Source organism: Sparus aurata, chromosome 6 (genome assembly GCF_900880675.1).
Source record: "Sparus aurata chromosome 6, fSpaAur1.1, whole genome shotgun sequence".
Lineage (NCBI taxonomy): Eukaryota > Metazoa > Chordata > Actinopteri > Spariformes > Sparidae > Sparus > Sparus aurata.
This window is the reverse complement of record NC_044192.1, coordinates 28,890,398-28,914,920: the sequence shown is the minus strand read 5'-3', so window position 1 is coordinate 28,914,920 and position 24,523 is coordinate 28,890,398. Positions and strand designations below refer to the sequence as shown.

General features: G+C 40.3%; 2 protein-coding genes and 1 long non-coding RNA gene across 4 annotated transcripts in view; all 3 read right to left on the bottom strand.

Annotated features, from left to right (window-relative positions):
- The window catches only part of LOC115582946 (uncharacterized), a 51,248-nt gene extending 49,567 nt beyond the window's left edge, over window positions 1–1,681 (bottom strand). For both annotated transcript variants that reach the window (XR_003984281.1, XR_003984280.1), the window contains exons 1-2: window positions 1,547–1,681; window positions 1,153–1,261 (exon numbers count right to left, since the gene is read on the bottom strand). This is a non-coding gene — a long non-coding RNA (uncharacterized LOC115582946). The remainder of the gene's footprint in view (window positions 1–1,152; window positions 1,262–1,546) is intronic.
- Window positions 1,682–3,100: 1,419 nt separating this feature from the next.
- On the bottom strand, window positions 3,101–14,446 carry LOC115584107 (inter-alpha-trypsin inhibitor heavy chain H3-like). Its single transcript, XM_030421519.1, has 24 exons — window positions 14,291–14,446; window positions 12,280–12,315; window positions 12,135–12,158; window positions 11,369–11,526; window positions 11,110–11,214; window positions 10,821–10,983; window positions 10,511–10,621; window positions 10,101–10,229; window positions 9,741–9,857; window positions 9,486–9,654; window positions 8,871–8,996; window positions 8,509–8,690; window positions 8,197–8,382; window positions 7,067–7,206; window positions 6,772–6,932; window positions 6,588–6,617; window positions 6,436–6,480; window positions 6,151–6,180; window positions 6,025–6,048; window positions 5,452–5,565; window positions 5,155–5,356; window positions 4,405–4,580; window positions 4,184–4,295; window positions 3,101–4,075 (listed from the first exon to the last, which is right to left on the bottom strand). The coding sequence occupies exons 1-24, from the start codon at window positions 14,429–14,431 to the stop codon at window positions 3,934–3,936; spliced, it is 2,823 nt and encodes a 940-aa protein (XP_030277379.1). The 5' UTR covers window positions 14,432–14,446; the 3' UTR covers window positions 3,101–3,933.
- A 504-nt stretch (window positions 14,447–14,950) lies between these two features.
- Window positions 14,951–24,420, bottom strand: LOC115583939 (inter-alpha-trypsin inhibitor heavy chain H3-like). The gene is made up of 22 exons (XM_030421215.1): window positions 24,265–24,420; window positions 23,927–23,956; window positions 23,130–23,153; window positions 22,122–22,276; window positions 21,863–21,967; window positions 21,574–21,736; window positions 21,340–21,450; window positions 21,020–21,148; window positions 20,706–20,822; window positions 20,134–20,302; window positions 19,330–19,455; window positions 19,027–19,208; window positions 18,736–18,921; window positions 18,485–18,624; window positions 17,857–18,017; window positions 17,591–17,617; window positions 17,416–17,481; window positions 17,106–17,219; window positions 16,719–16,920; window positions 16,426–16,598; window positions 15,745–15,856; window positions 14,951–15,637 (listed from the first exon to the last, which is right to left on the bottom strand). Exons 1-22 carry the CDS (start codon window positions 24,376–24,378, stop codon window positions 15,499–15,501), a joined length of 2,745 nt encoding a protein of 914 aa, XP_030277075.1. The 5' UTR covers window positions 24,379–24,420; the 3' UTR covers window positions 14,951–15,498.
- Between the last annotated feature and the right edge of the window lie 103 nt (window positions 24,421–24,523).

The following is a 24,523-nucleotide window of genomic DNA, read 5'->3' as shown; positions in this document are numbered from 1 at the left end:
AGCGTGCAAAAACACACATACACTCAAATGAGGGGTATAAAAGGGGGACAGAGACAGAGAAAATGTACGTTCTGAGCTGTTGATGATACAAACATAAAGACTGAATATGAAATAGTAGCATTCATTGTCATGCAATTTCGAAAAGAGGAGCTCCAATATTTAAAGAGGAAGGCTTTCCAAAATCACACGAAAAAACATACTATTGCCGATGGCATTCATAACATCAAGGGAAACAGTGAAATGAAGTCAAAAAAAGACTAGATGTTTCCAAATGCTGAAAGATATAATAATCTTTCAACAATTACATACTAGAAACCCAGCAATAGTAACTGGTGTCTTAGTATTTAATGGTCATTATGATTAGAGGGATGTGCCTCTCAGGTGTTTTCATTTAGTATGTAAAGAATTTGATTATGTCACCATACTGTCTGTTCTAATAAGAATGATGAAGCTGTATTCAATGCAGCAAGCAAAACAAAGCTAACAAGGAGAATGAGGCAGATGTCAGAGGAAAGCAGGGATGACACAGGTGTACGCAATACAATTAAGGACGGCTGAATTCTATTTGGCTTTGTTAGTTTCGGGTCCTCGTATTGTCGATGCTGGCTCACTTTCAAGGCTTACCAGTACACTTGAGCCATCATTAGTGTCATTAGTAACACCTGTGCTTTCCCCACCATTTTGAAATGTAAGCTGTGAAAAAGGCCACAGTCTGTTGTTTGTACAAGCCACACGTGTCCAGAGAAGACTAATGTAACCAACAGCCAAGTGAAATCACCCAGTGAGGGCTTTATATGAAAACGTGGCAGATCTGTTGCTTGGTTTTGAAAATAAATTAAAATAATACACTGAATTATTCTTTATGAAGCACCCAGATGAGAAAGCATCTCTTTTTACTATTCCTGCATGTAGTTGTGCCTGGAGTACATGTGTGACGGAAATTTAGCTTTATCTGTCAAGAATATGATATGTACAAATGTAAAGTAACATACATGACACATACGTCTCATTAAAACGGCATAAAAGGCAAGCTTATTACGCACTGAAACAAACAAGCGTGAAATGACTGCAGTCCTGCAACACTGTATAGTAACATACATTATATACAGTATACTGTTTAAAGTGTACATTATCCAGAGAAAAGTTACATACCTCCGTCCACACAGTAGAGGCTCGTTATTACATCTGTCCTGTGTCAGCTTCATGTCACCCGCCAGTGCTCTGCTCTGTCCAGGTGAGGAGCAGGTCTGTGGCCAATAACCTGTCAACAGACAGTTGACTGACCTATGAAGGTGCTTATATACATGTAGGACTGCACATACAGTAAATGTGAGGTCGGTATAATAGACATAGACAATATACAAGCATAAGCAGTCAAAGTCATATATTTTGTTTATCTTAATTCTTGTTAATTCGGCCATGCGTTGTAAATTAAAAACATTAGCTAGCTAGCTAGCTTGTGCGAGATTAATGTAAGCTAGTAGCTACAGGATAATTAACAGTTATCGGTGTTGCTCTCTTATTTATCGCAGATGAAGAAGTTTACCTGAGGTTCATTTTCCAAACTCATTAGTTCGTATTTTTGTAGTGTTTTCGTTCGTTAAAGGGAAAAATATTACAAAAAAGCACATATTTTTAGTCTAAGTGTGACTTGTCAAATGACGTTTTCAACGGCGGCATCTTCTTTACGTCGGATTAGTGACGCAACAAGCCGTAGAGAGCTCACTGCTGCCCCTTGTGGCCACAAAACTGTGGACAAGTCCCTCTCCACACCTGCCATTTCATTAAATTAACCATATGGAAAACGTAGAAATACTTAACTAAATAAAAACCAACGTCCGTATGTTCAATACCGCATTCAAAGTAGTAATATAATATCCGATATGCTAATATTTTCCAACTTATTTTATCTGATTGTCCATGCTGATACCATTGTATGCACATATGTTTTCCACCTCATTCCAGAGAAAATCACGTCTCTCCTTTCCAGAATGAACATATTTTTTTTGCCTACTTTTATCCAGATGGCAAATGATATATGCCTTTTAAAATGCATGTACACTGAGCAAAATAGGAAATACTATTCAGTCTACAGTTCGTTTCCCCGAAGCATACTTAAGGCAGCATCTTAAACAGTCTAGAATATCAACAGAATTGTTCATTTTGGGCCAAAGACGATATCTCATTTAAATTACATTCTTGCTAAAGTATACGTGTCAATAGCATCTACCCTTGCCCTCAAGGTACCATAAACGGAGATTGTGTTGTTGCCAGCTTTACTTAAGAGACATCTGACCACTACCATGATGTCAGAGAGAGAAAGAGAGAGACTGGTACCCAGCAACAGAATTAGCACTCAGAGTTCAGTCTCTGTGGCTCTGAACAAGGCTGCTTCAGTAGGTCAACAACCACAAAGCCTCAAGCAAGTCAAGCCACTGTGCTACTGACGCATGACTCTGACCGCACATTAAAACCTTTTTTCTCGTATATTATATTGATAATCTTACTTTCCCTGAACTTTACATCAATCGAACACAAACTCGTACGTTATCATTGTCCTGTACAGAAGCAGTGTAAAAGCAAGTATTGTTTAAGTTCAAACCCCTGTGGCTAGATTCAAATGGCCGCTTTCATTTCGGCTTTGAATCTAACCTTATTTAGACAGCGTGAAAATTTCCATTAAGAAATCACAAGATGTACATCCACAGAGTGATGTTTGTTAATATTTATCTCTGTGGCGCAAGGCCTCTTTTTTAGGGACATCACAGTTGCATAGTATATTATACACACTAGTTATCGTCCAACTCTTCACCCGGGCAAACTGGAAGTGAACCAGTGCAGGGCCATAATAAGCCGATGCGTAATAACACTGCCTTCTGTTTATGAAATAAAAAACATTAGGAAAATACTTTATGCGAGTCTTGTGTGTTGATCAGAGTTGCGGTTAAAAGTTTGCGTGGGCCCTAGAAGAGTTCTCAATTACAAATAGGGACACGTTATTTTTAAGTTTGGGAATGACTGCGTTAAAACATCAACAGATATAATCACAATAACAAATATATGCACAGAGAGGAAGAAGATTATTGAGAATTGTGTATAATCCTGTGTAATATCACTTTTTTATAATCAAATTATATTTTATGCAGTGCAAAATATGAGTATGAGACAGATTACATTTTTTTAGATGAGTGAAAAAAATACAGTTCTTGTACCAATAAATGAACAAATCTACAGATTTGTAATTTGTTACCGTTATATTATTGACTGCAAAAGAAGTTACAATTTTGTATTACTGACACATTCAGTATATTGCTGTGAAACTCATTTAGCACAAGTCAAACTGTACTTTACATCAGACATTAACATTAACAGTGAATGTTTACCTCTGACATTTTGAAATGGCCTACAATGTTATGTAGTGATGCCATGATGTTCTAAAAATGATTTAGAGACTTATTACTGAACTTTGACACCAAGCACAACCACCACTGCACTGCTATTTATCACTGAGTTTTGCACTCAAAGATCACCCAGTTTCCTTCCTGCTCTGACAGAGAGCACACATTCTTTACAGCAGAGCATTTATTTGATAGAACTAATTCTAGTTCGACAACGGCCCAATATTTGAATGCTTTACCTACCATGTTATGTCAACAGTAAACACACATCTTGCTTTACCATTCGCAAACTGCACACAGTTATCTAAACATATGAAACATTTAGCTGTCATTTTTGATTCATAAGCTGTTATTTTCTATTGACGTTACATAAAAATGACATTATTCTGGTTATTATGATGTTTGTTTCCGTATGTGTGTAAACTTTGAATGAAGACATGCTGCAACTTACTATAAGCTGCCATATCTCACCACACACAACTCTCACATAGTGACATGGTCCTTGTGCAATTAAACATTTTGAATTTTTTACAACTTAAAAAACAGTCTTAAAAAGTCCTGACACAGTGTAGTCTGAGGCTCTCCCATCGATTAGGCCTGCTCCATCATTGTTGATGAACCAGCAGGGGATACTTTCTCCATCCTTCACATGGCTGCTGAAGTCCTTCTGCCAGTGCCTGCAGAAGAAATACAAAAAAAAAATGATGAAGTGTGTATATGCCAAAAGAAATGCTATTTGCACCATGCATGCATTAAGTATGTTTAAACTTTAGAGGCATGTGCACCTGGTCACGTTGAGCGTTTGCCCCTTCACATACATGGTGGCATCTACATTCTCCAGGTGAGGACCTGGACGCAGGTCTGTCACCTCAAACTCAACCCCATGGTAGAACTGACCTGGAGGAAAACAGCTTGCTTGATAACTTTTAACTTATCAACAAAAAGCGAGTGTTTGAACATGAAATTGCTACACAATCAATGCATCGTGATATGAAACTTTCTCTACCTAGCAGACCGTGAACCCAAGCAGACAGGTGGTGGCTGTCCAGGGTGTAGAAGCCCAGGTAGTCTTGATGGTCCCGGCGTCTCTTCCAAACCTTTGTGTGTCTAATGACCTCAAATTTAACGGAGTGCCGAAGTGTCACTGTCAGGCTGCAGTTCTTAGTCAGGCTCAAGTCCATACTGGAGAGGGAACGAAAGTTGTGACCAATAGCTGACAGCAAGACAGCAAACTTGTGATTAGTTTGTTTCTTTCTGATTTATAATATAAATGTGATTTAAGTGTAGTTTAACTGAATTTCTAGGTTAGATTTGACCTTTTGTTTTTAATTTTGAAAACAAAATAAGGTCACCTTTCTAAGTCGTGCCTCTAGCAAAGCTGTGCTTGGAAAAAAAAAAAGTGTCCGTCTAAAACGGCAAAGGACAGTATTAGAAAAATAATGAGTTATTTAAACAATAAAGCATATAAACCTATTCAAGCAGACTCCAAAATCAAAGTCTAGACTTGAAAAAGAGCATAATAGGGGACTTTTAATGTATAACAATAGAACTTTAATTAGTATGTTTACTTTTAATACTTCATTGTGTAACAAACAAAACAAGTTAAAAATGTGTTTAAATTCTTTTTTAACAGCATTTTTAACCTGAGACAACACAAATGACAAAACACCTATTTGAATTATTCATTCATTTTAGTTTAAAACATGTGTCGTTGTCCAATTATTGTAAATAATATTTTCAAAGAGGCATTACTCACTTGGTTTCTTTGATAGAAACTGCGTCAGACCACAGCAGGTTGACCTGCTTGCCGTCATAGAAGACTGAGATCCCCTGAGTGCTCACCTCCAGCCTCACCCCGAGCTTGCCGTGGATGATACCAAGACGGCCAAAGTAAGTGTTAATTTTCCCATCAGGAACCACTTTCTTCTTGCCAATGATTTGGCCATTCACCACAAAGCCTGAAAATAATGGCAGGTCTGAGTTTGTTGTCTTTTCACACTTTTCCTGCAAAATAAAATAATAATAATAATAATAAAAAAGGCTCCGGGCTGACCTGATTTTGGGTCTCTGACCAGGTTGAGAATGGTTCCTGGTTTGTCGTTGATATTGAAGCACAGAGCGTCATCTCTCTCTGGCAGCTCAATCATGAAATGAGGATCTCCGTCCGCTGCACAAGTATTATAGAAAGTATCATGTCAGACAGAAAACATTCATAAAAGTCAAACTCAAGTGTCACAGGTGTGTTAATATGACGTTAAAACACAATCTGCAGCAGCAGTAATACTATGTGGTGTGCAACATCCCTGAGCACAGTGGTTTTGGAGCCTACCCTGAGTTCTTCAGTATTAAATAAAATTATCTAAAAAAACAATCTGATTTAATAATAACTGCACTGTTAGAAAATGAACAAAACAGATTAAACTGAATACATCCGTTTATCACTGGCGTGATATTAGGGTACATGATATTGCCCTTCTAACAGTGGAATTTAGGAAGAACAATGCTAAACATTTGTGATTCCTGTTTTTGAAGAGTCTAGTACTCTATCCACCAATAAAATGGCAGCATAAATATGATAAACTTATGTATCAGTTACACTAATGCTGGGTGAAAAAGCTTACAGTACCATTTGAAGAGGAACGGGAGGAACCTGTTATCAAAAATGATAAAAGCATACATCAGTTAAGCTGTTCAGCTCAAAATGATATTTCTAAAGTATGTCATGTAACAAAGTAAAAAGAAATGTTCGTACCCCTGTGTTTTTGTGCTTTGCGTATCGGGCCTGAGAAACAGGGCAACAGCGAGAAAACACTCAACTCAGTTAGTTTAGCAAATTTACTCACTGATTCAACAGGTCAATAATGTAACAATGTGCAACACATTTGAAAAGAAAGACTAGTCGATTAATATTCATTTGAGCAGATCACTGTCATTTTTTTCCCATTCTTACAAATTAAATTAAAAAAAAACATTTAACAAAAAGTGTCAGGAACAATGCATGAGTATGATAAAAATGATACTGTATGAAAAAGCTTACTATTTAATTGAGTAGAGGGTATAGCAGCACGTGACCCAGAGGATCCTGTTTTCAAAAATGATGAAAGCATGCATCAGTAAAGTTGTTTTCAGCCCAAAATGAGATTCATAAAGTATGTCATGTGATGAAGTTAAAAAGATTAATCATTGTACCGCCATGTCTCTCTGCATTCTGTCGCTGGTCTGTGAAACAGTGAAAGGGTTAGTTGGGTGTTTGCAGCACGTATCATTAGGCCCACTGATTCATCAGGTTTTGTGCTACAATTTTCTAAAGAATTAATACTTATTGTTCTAGTCAGTTTAACAGATAACAACGATTTGGCTGCATTTCCCTTACCCTCAGTCAGTTTATCAGCGATGAGAGGGCCGCTTGGTCCGTCCTCAGTTTCAGGCTTTGTCACCACCATGGAGGTGAGAGGGGTGACGAAGCTGTATCGCAGGGACATGTCAAGGGCCTTGGCTGTCCTGCTGTCTTTCTCCTGCTGAGACCCAATGTCACTATAAGATAAAAAAGGAAGTGGAGTTAGTTGGTTGGTTGTTTCTTTATGGCAAATGACACAGTTATCTGTCACAGTTCAGGAACCTCCTCCAAACACCTATAAAGCTGACAAACACAATTCAGAAGATCGAACCTGTTCTCCAGTAGCTGTTGGATGGTGAGGTAGGCCCACAGACGCTCTGAGAAATTCCCAAAGATGTACTCCTTTTCTGGGTAGATCACGTCCAAGTTTACCACACGGGCCTTTCCCTGCACCAAGAAGTCCTCCTCGGGCTAAAGAAAGAGGAGGGATGAAATGACAGATATTGCAGACAGATGAAGCCTGCTGATCACTAAAGCCATTAGAATTCATCCCCTGGGGACCATGTGCAAAATGTCATCGCATCCCATGTAATAGCTGTTGAAAAGTGATGGACCAACGATTCCTAAAAAGAGTCAGATAGGAACATCATGGCATATCTGCTTTTATCAGGAAAACAGCCATATTAAACCATGAAGGCAACTTAATACACCCCTTATTTTACATTTCTTGTTAGGCAGCAACCTCTAGTGGCCATTGTAATTATGGCAGCAAAAGAGGGAGTCAGGTATAGGAGTTTGAAGAGCCACAATGTCTGCATAGTGAGGAAACTTCCCAGATGGATAGTCGGGTCAAACATGCACAGGACTTTCATGGAGGAGACCACTGTTCGTGTCCAGTGTGAAACCAAGAGTTAATGATGAGTTATTTCAACGTACTGAAGTAGCTGACATCACGTACATAACATAACTTAAGCCACGTACATAATGCGCATACGCTCTGAACCAAGGTTACTATGTAACCGTAACCTACACTGAACAATAATATAAACGCAACACTTTTGTTTTTGCTCCCATTTTTCATGGGCTGAACTCAAAGACTTTTTCTATATACACAAAAGATCCATTTCTCTCAAATACTGTTCACAAATCTGTCTAAATCTGTATTAGTGAGCACTTCTCCTTTGCTGAGATAATCCATCCCACCTCACAGAACAATATTTGAGCGAAATGGATCTTTTGTGTATATAGAAAACGTTTTAGATCTTTGAGTTCAGCTCATGAAAAATGGGAGCAAAAACAAAAGTGTTGCGTTTATATTTTTGTTCAGTGTAGTTCTACAAGCCCAAACAATGTTTACTAAACCTAAGAAACTACGAGCGTAAGTACATAATTATCTATTCACCACCATGACTAGATGCCATTTTATCCATGTTAATTTAGATATTGCTGTTAATTTCTCACCCCTTTGCCAAACACTTCCACCAAGAAGTTATCAGGGTCGTTGTTTGTCAGCTGACCGGATACCACTATCTCTGAGCCGTTAAACAACTGGCTGTAGTGGTTTTTGGTTAAGAAGTCCACTGCATTGTCAGGATAACGTAGGTCCACCTCCAAGAGCAGCGGGCTGGACACCTCCTCATAGAAACCCTGGAACAAAGACACACATCAAGTCATGCAATGACTTTTTGACCAAATGTTCTCAGAAGTGCAAATAAATATCACCAAACATGCATAAATATCTTTTTGCAGTAAATTTAGAGTTTTTCACTTTACCTGAAGTTGAAGTGTTGCATCTGAACCCACAAAAATTCTGCGGGTCAGCCCTTTGTTTTGTTTGGACATCAAGTCCAGGAAGGAGTAAGCCACATCATTACCAAATCCAAGACAGAACAGAGACATCTTCCCATCAATAGCAGAACGCACATTGTCCTGGATCATCTGGAGGTTAGACACTCCTGCAATCGCACGTACATGCAGGCATACATGTGTTATACATGGGCAAAGCCTTACAGTTTAAGAAGAAAGTTACTTGGCATGCTGCTAAGATTATTTAAGAGCTTGAAAAATTTGAATTATAAGGTGACCTCAGCCCTTTGAGAATGAAATATCATAATCTTAAATATGAGACAGCTCACCATGGTTCGGCATCCCATCGGTCAGTAAAATAATCATGTCTGCACTCCTCTCTGGAAGGCTACCATCTTTTCTTTCCTTCACCAGCATCCCCACTGCTCTCAGGAGACCATCATTCATATTGGTGGCTGAGAGGCCATGAATTAAAGAGCAGATAAACATGAACATTTCTTGAGATAGAGGGCATCAATGGCAAACAATTCCTCAGTGTTATTTAAAGCTTTAAAGATCTTTAAAAGTTCAACATTTTATAAAATATGCTTTCTTGCCAGAAACTAGATGAGAGGATTTCACTCTCATTTAAGATACAGCCATCAGGCGGTTATCTTAGCTTAGCATAACAACGGGAAGCAGGCAGAAAATACTAGCTTGGCTCAGTCCAATTGTCTAAATATCCACCTATTATCAGTTTATTTTGTTTAGTCTGTAAAAAGAAAATGTGAGTGTGAGCTTGTTTGCTATATCACGTTTGTCAAGGCAGTCATTTCCTGGATTCTCATTATCTCGATGCTTGTTGGACAAATTTTAAAACACGTATATTTAATTTGGATATCTCATCATCTGAAGAACTAAGTGCACAAAACATATGGCATAAATACCACTTGCTCTCCTCTAACCTCCTTTGTCCTTCAGTTTCTTCACATAGGCAATGGCTTGAGTCACATTTTCCTTTGTTGCCTTGGTGAGAGAGTTCCTCCAGGTGACAACGTTGCTATCAAACAGGATGAGAGCAAAGTGGTCGTCCTGGTGGAGGTCTTCCAGAATGGCCTTCAATGCACCCCGGGTCTGCAAAAGTTCCCAAATTCACACATGAAGATGAAGATACAGTGATGCAAACAATATGAAGCTTACCTACACACAAACTCTTTAACCTGTTGAATCTTGCTACCAGCCATTGATCCACTCCTGTCGATCACAAACGCCACATTCTTTGGGACTCTGGGCAGGTCAGGGGGGGCAAAGAAGTGCACGAAGTACCCGTTCACAATCTGAAGGGAAATACAGCATCTGATTAAGACTAATATGGAAATGTAGCACAAGTGCACAGCTATGCACTAGTGAAATACAACTCAGACTGAGTTAAATACTATCGTTGAGCGCAGAGTTAATTTACCAATGTTGTAAATTATTTCCGTGAGCATATGTAAGGCACTTAGAATGTAAAACATAACATTGTGCTCCAGGTGCACTAGGTCTTATGTACTGCTGCAAAGCCTTTGTTGGCCGCTGACCTGAATTTCCCCGAGACTCTTTTCTCGCTTCACATCGTACTTGATGATAAAATCTCCGTCAATTATGGTGCCTTCACAACCTGGACATTTCCTCTGTTGCTCCAGTGTTGGGGAGAAAGAGATGTGTGCCTGGGAAAGAAGAGATTCATTTCAAGTGAAGAAAAAGACATCAGAAAGTCAAAAAAAATGGCCAGAATTTTAAGTGCTGCTCCAAAACTGCACAGGGGCAGCAATATCCGCTTACTGCTGCTCACTATATGCTTTGCTGTAGCTATGTTTGGCTAACAAGCAGCTCAGCTGGCCATCGAGCTAAGTGACGCAATTCGGCGTGTGAATGTTATTAACGCAAATTCTGGCCATATTTTACGCATTTGCTCCTTTAAATAGAAGATGGATAGAAATATTTTTACCTTTGCATCTGTGACAGTTTTCTCCACCAGAGAGAGCAGCTCATTGGTGAGGAATGTTGCAGTGGCGTCAACGAAAGCAATGCCTTGGGGCTCATAGATGTCGGCCACAATCTGTCTCCACACACACACACGCACACATGAATGCACACATAATCACAGAGGCAGATCATGTGTGGAATCATTGCCACATAAAAGTCTCAATAATGTAGACACAAATTCCTCACAATTGACACTCAATCGTGCAGTTTTTCAGCTCTGCCTGACCAGTGCGTCTCTATAAAGAATAGTAAAAGAGGCGAGTGTGTTCAACCTGAAACTCCTGCACCGGCTGTTTGGGTTTAACTCGAGTCAGAATCTCATACTGGCCCAGTTTCCTCTGTAGGAGCTCCTCGTAGGTCAGAACGAAAGTCACGTTACTTTTGGCTGCAATGTTGACAGACACTGAAAACTTCTCCATCTTTCTTCCAGAAGCCCTGTAGTAAAACACAGACATTATTTACAGCCTCTAATGGGAAGACTGAAACGTATAGATACAATATATACCTTCAAACATGCTCGCAACACTAGGTTTATATATTTTTCCTCTTGAATCTACTCACTTGACCAGTCCAGCTGTCTGCCCAGAGGAAACAGCCTTCTCATACTGTTTCTTAGCTTTTTCTTTCTCTTTCACCTCACCAACATACACCTCACCGTCAATTTCCCTGTGAGGAGCAAAGATGCAGAACATCGTGATGGAAACCGTGCTAACTGTATTATTAAGAAAAATCTGGCAAAGGGAGCACGGATAAACACTGTCACACACAAAGAGTCATGATGCAAATGGGAACGTGGAGATCAGAGTGGAGACAGACTGACATGCTGAAGTTTGTGATGAAGGCGGTCTTGGGCAGCTCCACTTCGAAGAAGATTTCCTGAGAGGTGTTTGCTCTGTTCAGAGCCTTGGAGGTCATGACGGTGTGGGCGAAACGGGACGTCACAGTGCAGTCCACCATCACACTGTACACCTCCACCATCTGGGAGGATGACATGGGGAGAGAAATTGGGGCTGCAACGCTGATAAATCACGAATTTCAAAACGTATCAAACGTGTCATATTACATCAGGCAAGCGTGACCAGTGGCCGAGAGGACTGGGAGCCTGTTTTTGTCTCTACTGAATTCTGAATCAGATGTCGTGAGAAATGTCCCCAAACGATTCGTGTCACAACACACAGAGAGGTCACTGTTCTGCAAACACATTGTCAGACAAAACTTTTAGTGGTTGTCGAGCAGAATAGAAGAAAACACAGATGGACAAATCACTTCCAGGATCCACTTCCTGTTTATTGTCCCCAGTCGAGCGAAGAGAAAATGAATACATGCCTGTGGACACCAGAAAAACTGTCCGAGTGCCATCTGGAAGCAATGAACTTTAAAGAAAATGTGGACTTCATTCTGCATACAAAAACAATACCGCTACTGTGAGGGAGAAAGCTACCAGTCCTCTTCACCACGGCCTTGTGTGTGTGTTGAATTAAGACATCCAGGCCTCACAATTAATCTGCCAATGATACATTGTTAGGAAAGGTCATACCTCTATATTGCTTGTCAAATATTACATCAATATAATTTTTTCCCCTTACATTTGCAGAGTTTGCGCTTCTTTTCTGTAGAAAAAAAGAGACAAAAATGTGCGTTTATTTTCACAATCAAGACTGTTCTTTCTGTCAAATAGAGGGACCAAACATGTTTGATATTTAACACATGTAAGACAGTATAGAATTGTACCTTTATTGACCTGCTGCCCAAAGCATCATTGGACTCCTGGAACAGAACAGCGTATGACTGCATGAATATTAAGGACAGGCCAGATCGTAAAGTGATGTATGCCTAATGTCTGACTATTTGTCATCACTAAACTTAACATTTCCCTTAATGATTATCAAATGTTACATCTTGGCATGAAAAAAAACAGATTTTCAAACATAATTGTACCAACATTGCTTCAGATGTCTCTATCTGCAGCATTAATTCCTTTAAAACTCTTTTTTACATTCCACCTCTATGGTTCTCAAAATGACTTTTGGAGCATGTTTTTCAAGCAAGTTTTGCAGTGACACGCCTCGAAAGCAAGGTGGGACCCAGAACGAGATGTAGGACTTAAACCAGGCGTGGGAAAAGAGTCTTGCATGAAAAGATCACACAGCAAACAAGCCAACAGGAATTAACAGGCAGCAACAGGTAGACAAGGGAGTTGGTAAACTGGGCAAGGGTTGTGGTTAATCACTGACAATGGGATTATGTAATCAGATTACAAAGATCAGTAACTGTGTAATGAGATTATAGTTACTGTCTATGCTGTCTGAAGGCGGTGTGGGTGCTGGGGGTTTTATTCTTTTTTATTTACATTGAAAATGTGAGATGAACATCTTGGGTACAGGTGCCACTTTTTCACAACAAAAGTCCTCCAAGTGACTGATTAAAAAACAGCAGCAACAAAAATGGTCACAAAAGCAACATTATTCCACATGTTGTAAAATACATACAGTGCTCCTGTACCTGTACTGTTTTTGTAAGGGTCATTTGATTGGACCAACTGAAATATTTGAATATGCAAGTTTTGAGACGCTTAAGAGAGAACAAATAAATAATTGTTGAACTCTTTTTAGTCTAAATTGCAATATTTTCAATGTTTGATTGTGAAGTGATACCAAAATAATACCAAAGTATTCAGATTAGGTTACATTTTATTGTGTAACCCAGTGGATTACATACTAATTTTAAAAATTGTCTTGTGATTCGTATTCAGTAACTAGCTACATTTCAAAGTATTCTGAAACAGCCCTGGTAGCAAACCTATGGAAAATCTGGAGTACTGGAGTGGTGAACTGGGATTTGTATTTACTCAACAAGTTGAGAAGCGGTTTATGGCAAGGTCTTAATGACAGGCCAGGGTTAGTTTAACAAACTCATGCGTAGGTGGTGGGGAGGCCGCAAGAGTAAAGGAGGAACAGACAGCAAACTCGTGTCTTACTACACCACCGCACTTACTGCATGTGTTTGAATCTGAGAAAAACAGAGCTGTTGACTGCAGGGTTGAACTGGAGGCTCCACTGCGTTTAATTTTGGCCTGTCCAAGAAAATCTCAAATCTCCATCTCAAAATGGCAGCATTAGATCTTATTGTGAAACACCTCCATCATCATTTTTGTTCAGAGTTTTGTTGACGAGAGACAGCCTGAGCCCGAATGAGTTCCAGTGTTAATGAACATTTGTGAATAGAGTTTGAAAATAAATGTTAAAACAATTAAAAAGACTTGAATCTTGACTTGCAATTTCCTTGTGGATACAGGCTTCAGGTTGACTTGTATGGACTGACTTGATTGGCTTTAGAAATGCTAGCCAAATTAGCTTGATCTTTTTTTTTTTTAACAGTTTTAAAGGATATTTCTTCTCAGCTCTCAGTGCTTTGGTGTTACCAGAGATGACTGTTTGACCATTGCTTTGGCATTTAATTTTCTATGGAGTTTTCCTGTTTTTCTGCACAGCCTTTGTATTCATACCCTCTACACAGATCTTCTTTTATTCCCTTTTCAGGGAAGAACACTGTTGCTGCTGCCAGACATGCAAAGCACATCGCCATCCTGCAAGCCTGGAGATTTTTCATGGGAAAGATCAACGGAACTTTTGCCAACTTTTATAAACAGTGTATAGACTGATCACCAATGAGCTGTCAGCTGACCACAAAAACAAAAGAGGCATTTGTTTATATGAAAGTTCTGCCCATGTAGCTTAAATACCTGTGTCAAAGCATCTCTGCGGGAAATGACCAGAGCTCCACGGGCCTGAGTTGGAAGACAGATGCAGATGCAGACCCACAGCAGCAGGACTCTCCACACCGCTGGCATGCCTGGGAAACAGAAGAGCCTCTCCTTCAGCATGGCTGAAAACAAAGTGTGGAGGGAATTCAAGGCATGTGGGGATCTAGTCTTCCCATAACTGTTATACTCCGCCCACACTGTGTGCTGCAGGAGGAGGGAACATCTGCTACTCCTGCGTGATGTTTACGTGAGCCATTATGTGTGGTTTCCCGTAAACTGGTGTGTGTGTATATATGTATGTGTGTGTGTGTGTGTGTGTCTGTGCGTGTGTGTGTGGGGGGGGGGGGGGGGGGGGAATTAGATTTGTCCTAACTTGCCCCATCTAGAGATTGATGCCAGTATGCATGCAAAGGGTGAGTCGTATTTTAAGGTTATATTAATCGTGGGATTTTCCCGGAATGTACGTATTTCTTCTCCACGTGCTGAGATGTTGAATGAGGCTGATTGTATCACTACAACGTGTAAACCAGCAATTTAACCAACATTAAAGAATGTTAAGTGTTTCTGTGGTAAAACAACAATCACAGTCTTTAGAGGACTTTTCCTTCTGAACTGTTGCATGAAGAAAAGTTCCACCAATTTGTCACCACTTGTGAACATTTATTTGGTATCATGTGGTTCAGGAGCCCGACAGTGGACTCCACATAAACTCTTACAGAGCTTTTCATCAGAGTAGATCTTGACATTAGAAACCTCTTAAATGTGTCAGAAGTGTCAACCTTTGGCAAAAATTAGGAATAATCACAGCAAAGACATGAAAAACATGAATTAACAGACTTTTTTGACATTTGAGACAATGCAAATCTTTAATGATATCAGTAAATCTGGACTAAGTCAATCTTTAAGAACTGTGTCCCATTTATTTCCATACAGGTGACTGCTTAGGCTTTCTCCGAGCACTATTTTGGGACGATTCTACATCCAGTTCTTATAATTCCAGCTGTGATAGCTGGAATTATGATAGAAAAACTGTGAAATTGTCCATACAGTGCTGCCAATGAAGCATGTTTTCCCGTGGGTACATGATGTCAGAGTATTCCTGGTCTACCTACAGGCAGATTTGAATACTTATTGTATGAGAGTGATTTGGATCATTTCTGTGTTGGACATTGATGTGTGACCTATTTTTAGACAGTCTTAAAAAGGCCTGACACAATGTAATCTGTAAAATCTCCATCGAGCAGGCCTGTTCCGTTACTGTGAATGAACCAGCAGGGAACGTTTTCTCCGTTCTTCACATCCCTCCTGAAGTCTCTCTGCCAGCCTCTGTGGACAGAGACAGACATGTCATGTAGACCAAGTTATATTTTAAGAGCACATATTCATTAGCATTCACATGACATGAAAACTCTTGGCTGAGACACATAGTGTACCTGGTCACATTGAGCTCTTGTCCTTTTACAAACATGGTGGCATCTGGTTTCTCCGGGACTTCACCTGGACGCAGGTCTGACACTTCATATTCAATCCCATGGTAGAACTGACCTGGAGGACGAGTCACCAATTATAGTGAATATAATTTTAAAATATATTCATTCTGGCCCTGTATCTCTACACTAGTGATAACTGCAAAGTGCAGTGAAATAATCTGAGCTACTGTTATATTGTGTGGTCAGAAAGATTGTATATCCTTTATGTTTAGGTATCCTTCTATTTATAATATATGAAGAAAGACGATTAACGCCTCATCTCCACACAGTTAGTTTTTTGAGTTCGTTACTGTAGACACACGCCCCTTGTGAAATGCATTTTTCTTTTATGGATTGAAAGAAACACCACAGGACCAATAATGCCAATTTATAGGTTTTCCTCTTCACCAAATCAATAGAGAATTGCCTGCCTCTTTAGATACTTGATGTTTCCCTTTCTTGCTGCTTAATTGCTGACTTTGTTTGTCTCCAAACAGGTTTCACTTTGCCTGGGTTGGGCACTGCAATATGCAACATTTACATTTCACAATTATTATTTACCGAGTGTTTTAAGAAGAGTACAAGGTGCTCCAGTGAGCATGAATATCAAATTGTACTTTGTCTGACATGCGTGTCATGTGGTACCTAGCAGGCCGTGAACAGATGGGGACAGGAGGTGGCTGTCCAGGGTGTAGAAACCCAAGTAATCCCGGTGGTACGGGTGACGCTTCCACACTTTGTGCAGCAGGATGACAAACTTGACTGAATCTCTCAGTGTAACTGTTAGGCTTCTATCCTTGGTCAAGAGAAGATCCACACTGCAGGAGAAGATGTTAATTATTCATCCTGAAGTAGATGTTATATTTTCTTATCACTCGTGTTAAAGGATAGTTCTCTTTGACTGCAGGAGGTACAGATGTGATGGTACAGCCACTCACTTGGGTCCTTTGAGACCGGCTGTATCAGACCACAGCAGCTTCACCTGCTTGCCGTCCTGCAACACCCAGATGTCTTCAGTGCTCACGTCCAACCTCACCCCCAGAGTCTTGTGGACGATGCCAAAACGCCAAAAGTAGGTGTTAATTTTACCATCAGGGGGAGTCTTCTTGTCTCCAATGGTCTGGCCATTGACCAAAATACCTGAGGACACAACATGGGATTAGGAGATCAGGGAATGTTCAGATGGCAGGGTCAAAAATCTTGGTCAACAAGGAGTATACATACTGTATGTAGCTAAGACAGGGATTTAAAGGACACCACTAACTGCATCCTATACTTGTCAAGCAGTAAGAAAGTCATGCTGACAATCAGAACTCAGAGCTCACCTGATGTTGGGTCTCTGACCAGATTGAAAATGGTTCCTGGTTTGTCATTGATGTTGAAGCACAGAGCGTCCTCCCTGTCTGGGAGCTCTATCATGAAATGAGGATCTCCGTCCACTGCAGGGGCACCCCAATATAATGATATGGGTAAACGAAATTTTGCAAGTACGTAGTCATAAACTAAGGTACTGGATACATGATGGCGTTCAATAAAAAGTGGGACCGACAAATCAATCAATTCATCCTGAGGGTACGGAAAAGTGTGTAACAAAAAACATGGTGGTCCACCTGTTGTGGCAATGCTTGTACTTACCAAAATGTGTGGGTGGCAGGTAATTCATTACAGGGTAATGTGCCCGCGTTGGTACATAACGATGTGCTGCGTAAAGGGAAATATTATATTCAAGTTAAAAATATAATGAATCATCCCTGAGCTCTTTTTTATGCTACTGTATGTGGTAAAAAAACAAAAAAAACAAGTGTCTTACACATTCTTTCTGCCAGTTGTCTTTGCTCTGTCAAAAAAGAGATAGACACAAACAACTACTGATTTCAAAACAGCTGAAACACGAGCAAAAGCCTCTCCTGGTGCAGTCGGGTAAAGAGAGATAATATGCTGAAATGATGAATTCACCAGTGAGCGCTGCTTGTGAATATACCACTAAAAGTTTCATTTTTTGGAGGCTTGACTGCAGGTGTTTTCAGAATAGACTTGGCCTTTACTGCCCTTTTAACCCTCTCTTTCCTCCCTTACCCTCTGTCAGCTTGTCAGCGATGAGAGGGCTTTCTGTACCGTCCTCAGTTTTAGGCTTGGTGACCACCATGGAGGTGAGGGGGGTGACAAAGCTGTAAAGCAGAGCCATGTCCAGGGCCTTGGCTGTGGCGTTGGCTTTCTCGTCCGTGGCACCAGTCTTGCTGCAAGACAGAAAATGCACAGTCACATGAGAAACTGGCATTTGGAAAACTACCAGGAGGTCGGTAGCAAAGCCAACATAAAATGTTATGTGATTTACCAGGTGTTCTGAAATATCTTCTGCCGTACCGTCTGACTACAGAGCAGCTACTTTACTCAGGCTGTGAGACGCTTTAAATCATTCTCAGCGCTTCCTCGTTAAAAAAAATGGATTTAATTTTCGGAACCCAGTCTGGTAGCAGCCATTAAAAAGAACTATAGGAATAGCTATAGCTATCTTTTCACTGATATTCTCCTTTGCTTATGTAGGTCACATAAAAGCATCAGCTTTAAAGTGAAACTGTTTCATAACCGGTTAAAAGCTCTTTGTAAGACTTTTAAGAAGATTTTCATGAAACCAGTAGAAAATAAATATTTCAGAGCTTAAGACATTCATATCTCAGCTTGAGTGAAATGAAATCAAAATAACCTCTTGTCCAGCAGTTGCTGGATGGTGAGGTAGGCCCACAGACGCTCTGTGAAATCCCCAAAGATGTACTCCTCTCCTGGGTATATCACGTCCCAGTCCACAGCACTGGCCTGACCTTGCACATTGAAGTCCTCCTCAAACTACAACAGAGAGAAAAGAAGGGGAAGAAGAAATGGTATCAGAAAACGCTTACAAGTGTCTTCTCCCCACTGCAGTGTTGTCTCTAAAGTCTGCTATTTCCTTATCCTCACCCCCTGGCCGTACACTTCCACCAGGAAGTTATCCAAATCATTGTCGGTCAGCCGACCGGCGACTACAATCTCCGAGCCGTTGAACAACTGGTTGAAGTGATTGGTGGTCAGGAAGTCCACTGCATTGTCAGGATAACGCAGATCTACCTCCAAAAGCAGAGGGCTGGACACCTCCTCATAGAAACCCTGGAATAAATGCATACACACCATTGTTATCACATACTTGTGGAGGAATATGGTTTTTTACAGAAATCTCACTGTTGAGTCAAAAAAGTGCCCCGGGTCCTCTACCTGAAGCTGAACTGTTGCGTCTGAGCCCTCAAAAATTCTACGGGCTAGTCCTTTGTTTTCTCTGCTCATCACATCCAGGAAGGGGTAATCCACGTCGTTCCCAAACCCGAGACAGAAGACGGTCATATTTCCTCCAGTAGCAGTGCGAACATTCTTCTGGATTACAGGGAGGGAGGCCTTTCCTTCAAACCCACACACACAATATGCAGAAATTGAATGTTAAACATAAAGAACATTTATCCAAAGTGCCCTCACTTAGATATACAGTATATGCTTCTGTATGCACAAACTCTGCATGCTCACCTCCATCTGGATTTCCATCAGTCAGTAAAAGGATCATATCGATGCTCCTCTCCGGGAGCTTCTTCTCCTCCCTGTCTTCGATCAGCATTCTCACGCCTCTCATCATTGCGTCATTGATATTGGTTGCTAGAAAGAAAACACAGAACTAATGTGAAAGAGAGCATATTTCTATCGTTCAGGAAGTAAAGGAAAACACTCCAAATGTCAATTCAATTGTTTTTCTGTTAACCTAATCCATACAATCGCTCTTCATAACACACATAAACGGGCGTTTATTGCTCGTGCGTGTCTTGTTTCTCTGATGCATCCACGTCTTAGTCACGCCGTGAGAACTATAATTATGAATGAACATTACAAAAAAATGAATGAACAACTTGTGCGCCACATAGCGTGAAAACAAATAATAAATACAAAATGAAAGGGACGCTTAGTGCAAAAATACCTTGTTGGCAGCTTGTCGTGAAAAAAGTTTGTTTGACGGTTGCATTACTTCATACGGCAATAATTATGAACTTGGATGCAATTTAACGGAGCTTAGGGAGAAAATCAACTCCCGATGGGGTGAACATATTTAAGTACGCTAGTGGCTACGACCCTTTTAAACTCATATGTTAATTTACCTGTTACACATCAGTATATTCCTGAACTGTACGAGACAAATCTATTCAGTAACATCAAACATACATTTAAACCTTACATCCATTAATTATTTGTTTATCGACTGAAATTATAAAATTGATTATGAATCAGTTATCAATTGTGCATCATGAACATTGAGTATCTTATACGTATACTTATACTTACATCCTCTGCTGTGTATATTGCTGACGTAGCGTGAAGCTTCAGACAAGTTTTCCTTGGTTGCTTTGGTGAGCGATTCCCGCCAGACCTCAATAGAATTATCAAATGCGACGAGGGCAAAGTGGTCTTCCTCGTGGAGGTCTTTCAGGATGGCCTGCAAAGCCTCTCGTGTCTGCGAAGAGTTACAAGGTCAGAGGTCCAGATGTGTTTATCAATGTAGAGAATCAGACACAAGAAGAGTGCGATTTTAAATGTCTACAGTTATTTATGCATTTCTGTGTCATTATGTTATTTGAGTGGGTGGTCATAACGAGTCTTGGCTGGGTGAACTGTGACCCTGCGGGATCAACGCAAAAGTTCAAAGTCAAATTCCCTGTATGTGTACACGTGCTTGGCTAATAAAGCTGATCCTGAACTGCATGAAAGCTGCTCTCAGTGATCATTTGAAGTAAAATACACTTTGAATAGCTCTTTATTCCAACAGTAATCATTTTATCCAATCAGGACAGAGAACTCCACAGAGAGGCAGCCCTGAAACAAACACTGCAGCTTTAACAGTCTTGACATCCTCTCACCTGGTGCATCTTGTGTCCACTCATTGATCCACTCCTGTCAATTACAAACACCACATTCTTTGGGACTCTGGGCAGGTCAGGTGGAGCAAAGAAGTGCACAAAGTATCCGTTCACAATCTGAAAGGAAGTAAATCATATAATGCAGTGATTCACATGAAGAATGAATAGGTGTCAAAACGAGAACTGCTAAAATAGTTTTCCCTTAAATATGGTTGATGCAGTTCATGTTGTCGGCAATCTTATCACAGATGCCTTTGTTTTTCGTTCAAGCTCAACGTGAAAGTAAATGTGTATAGTGGAATGAATTTGGTTACATGAATGTCGCCGAGGCCCTGTGCTCGGTTCACGTCATACTTGATGATGAAATCTCCTTCGATGATTGTTTCGTCACAACCTTGACACTTCCTCTGCTGCTCCAGAGTTGGTGAGAAAGAGATGTGTGCCTGACAGTGGGATACAACATCATCAGTTTTGCTTACACTTAATTCTTGGGTTAGCAATTCTATTGAATTTGCAGAAAAAGTAAGTGAGACAACGAGCACATTCAAAAATCCAAAAAGGGTTGGGATTTGGAAACTGCAAGACTGGCAGAGAATCAGAAACAACTTCTTACAAGGCCGGTTCTGTCATGTACCTTTTTGTCTGTGACAGTTTTCTCCACCAGAGGGAGCAGTTCATTGGTGAGGAAGTTTGCATGGGTGTTAACGAAAGCGATACCCTGAGGCTCATAGATGTTTGTCACAATCTGTCTCCACACAGGCGAAAAACACACAGACACAAGATCATTTATAAGGCTGAACAACTCATTTTGTAAATCTTGCTGAAATCAGCAAGAGCCTTGAGGACTTGTGCATGAATTTGGAGTCACCTTAAACTCCTGCACCGGCTGTTTGGGTTTAACTCGAGTCAGAATCTCATACTGGCCCAGTTTCCTCTGTAGGAGCTCCTCGTAGGTCAGAACGAAAGTCACGTTACTTTTGGCTGCAATGTTGACAGACACTGAAAACTTCTCCATCTTTCTTCCAGAAGCCCTGTGGTAAAACACAGACATTATTTACAGCCTCTAATGGGAAGACTGAAACGTATAGATACAACATATACCTTCGAACATGCTCGCAACACTAGGTTTATATATTTTTCCTCTTGGATCTACTCACTTGACCAGTCCAGCTGTCTGCCCAGAGGAAACAGCCTTCTCATACTGTTTCTTAGCTTTTTCTTTCTCTTTCACCTCACCAACATACACCTCACCGTCAATTTCCCTGTGAGGAGCAAAGATGCAGAACATCGTGATGGAAACCATGATAACTGTGTTATGAAGAACAATCTGGCAAAGGGAGCAAGGATAAACACTGTCACACACAAAGAGTCATGATGCAAATGGGAACGTGGAGATCAGAGTGGAGACAGACTGACATGCTGAAGTTTGTGATGAAGGCGGTCTTGGGTAGCTCCACTTCGAAGAAGATTTCCTGCGATCTGTTTGCTCTGTTCAGAGCCTTGGAGGTCATGACGGTGTGGGCGAAACGAGACGTCACGGTGCAGTCCACCGTCACACTGTACACCTCCACCTGGGACAGAAAGACAGAGAGATGAATTAGTGTGAGATCTTGTTATTTCATTTCAGACTGAAGCGTGTTTTGCAGCTGGGTCCTGTCCATAGTGTGCTGTCCTGCCTGACTGGTGCCAAAGAAAACTGTAACATCTTGGAAGAATGTTGAAAAAGACATTATGTCAGTTCCTCCGCTTTGGGAGTGTTGTGATGAGACAGACTGGGTGTCAGCCTGGGTGCTGTACACAGGAATAGTGTGAGAATTTGAAAACTATACTCTACTTCAGTCACTTCAGTTATGCTAAATCTTTTTTTGTGAGCATTTTTTTTTTTTTTTTTTGTGAGTTCACTGGCCTTTTCTTTTCTTTGCCGATTCCACAAATACAGGCATTGTTGTGTGTTCCAAGATTACTTGGGGCATGCAGATTGATCTTGTGGTGACGAGAAAATCATCAGGAAATCAATGAGCATGTCCAACCTAGCATTCCCTCAGAACGTCACAACATGCCTGTTCAAGTTCTGGCTGCTTTAAGCTCTTTATTCCCTCTGATATCCAACTTCTCAAATCCCCACAGGTCATTTTCTACGCTTCTGTACACCCTGCATATAGTTTCTAGCTCATTGTCTTATATAATTATGCATTTATCTATGTATTAATCACCAATTTTAAAAATGTTATCCCAGTTTATAGGCATTTCAGTTGTTTGGTTGGCGATTAATATGTTGAAGTAGGTAATATAATAATGAATGTTTTTTCTTTTTTTTTACAATCCATCGCGTGTACGCTGATCTTCATGCATAGTTGCCGCATCAGTTCAATCGGATTGAATCATCATTATCATCATGAGATATTAGAAAGGTTATTTCCTCACCGTGAGCTCGTTGGTACTTCTTTTCTGTAACAAACAACAGATAAAGTGACGATGACACTCTTTCAAGACTTGGAAAATCTCAATTTAAGATTGAGCAGAACAATTTTGAGCTGCGACTGTTGCTTTGTGCTATTCAATAATATAAAAGCTTGGGGAGCAACAGACTACATGTATCAGGATGACGTAATCAGGACACAAAAAAAGGTCTTCCAGTGAAGTTACATAGAAAAAGATATAATTACATTACAGATATGTTCAGGAAAAAAGAGGATTAGTGACAGGATTAGCAACTTAAAATAAATAATGATATACTAGGTGTGTAACCATGAACGTGTGCACATATGACACCACTTCACAACATCACTCTGATCTTAAATCAAACCAAATACACGAGTGTGTATAAAAAAATAATACACACTCGTTATTAAGATGAATCTTATTGACATGTCTTTCCTCTCAACTTTATGTCCATATGTTTGGTATTGAAGTAATCCAGAGGTAATGGAAAGTAATCAAGTTACATTACTTTCATATTGTGACACTTGGATGATACTACTGACTACATTTTTAAGAGGTAATTAGTAACAGTACAGGAAGACATTTTTTAAGTATCCCCTTCGAACCCCGAATATACCCTTAAATATTTTATTTCAAGAGGATTTTACATTCAGTAACTGGTAATGAATGATGAAATTCAGCAATGAACACAAGTTGGTGATTATTGTACAAGCAGGCAGGTGTAAGATATTTATAAACAGTACTTTCACCATAACATGAAAGCACTGTCTGTTTAATACCTGCAGTGATCTGGCAGCTCCTCCTGTCTCCTGAAATACAAATACAGCAGGGTGAACCAGTATGGTGCCAAGATATTAGGGGAAAAAACACTGGCATAACACAGTATTAACAATGTTGAAAGAAAAAAAAACTTAACATTCAGTGTCACACATATGTACATACAAAGAGGAGATGTAATGGTAAAAGCATTTAATTAAGCACTGACTACATAAAACAGATTATTCATATGAAAAGAAAAGACTGGCTAAATCCTTAACCATCAAAATAAAATGAATACTGGCAAAGTTAATAAGTCAATTTAAGATGAGAGTACAAAAACGCTAGTGTGTTAAGTTACCTGCAGAGCTTCGTTGGTCCCGGAGATGATCAGAGCCCCCCTGGCCGGGCCAGGCAGCCAGAGGCAGGCGCTGCCCCACAGCAGCAGCAGTCCAACACCCTGCAGTCCAGACATGATCAAACTGCCACTGAACAGTGACTGACTTCACTGCTGAGAAAACAGCTCTCTGCCCAGGGGGGAGGGACAAAAAGTGTGTGTGTGGGTGTGTGTGCTGTCCTGGGGTATTGACCGACAGACCTGAGCTCAATGTGCAGGAGGC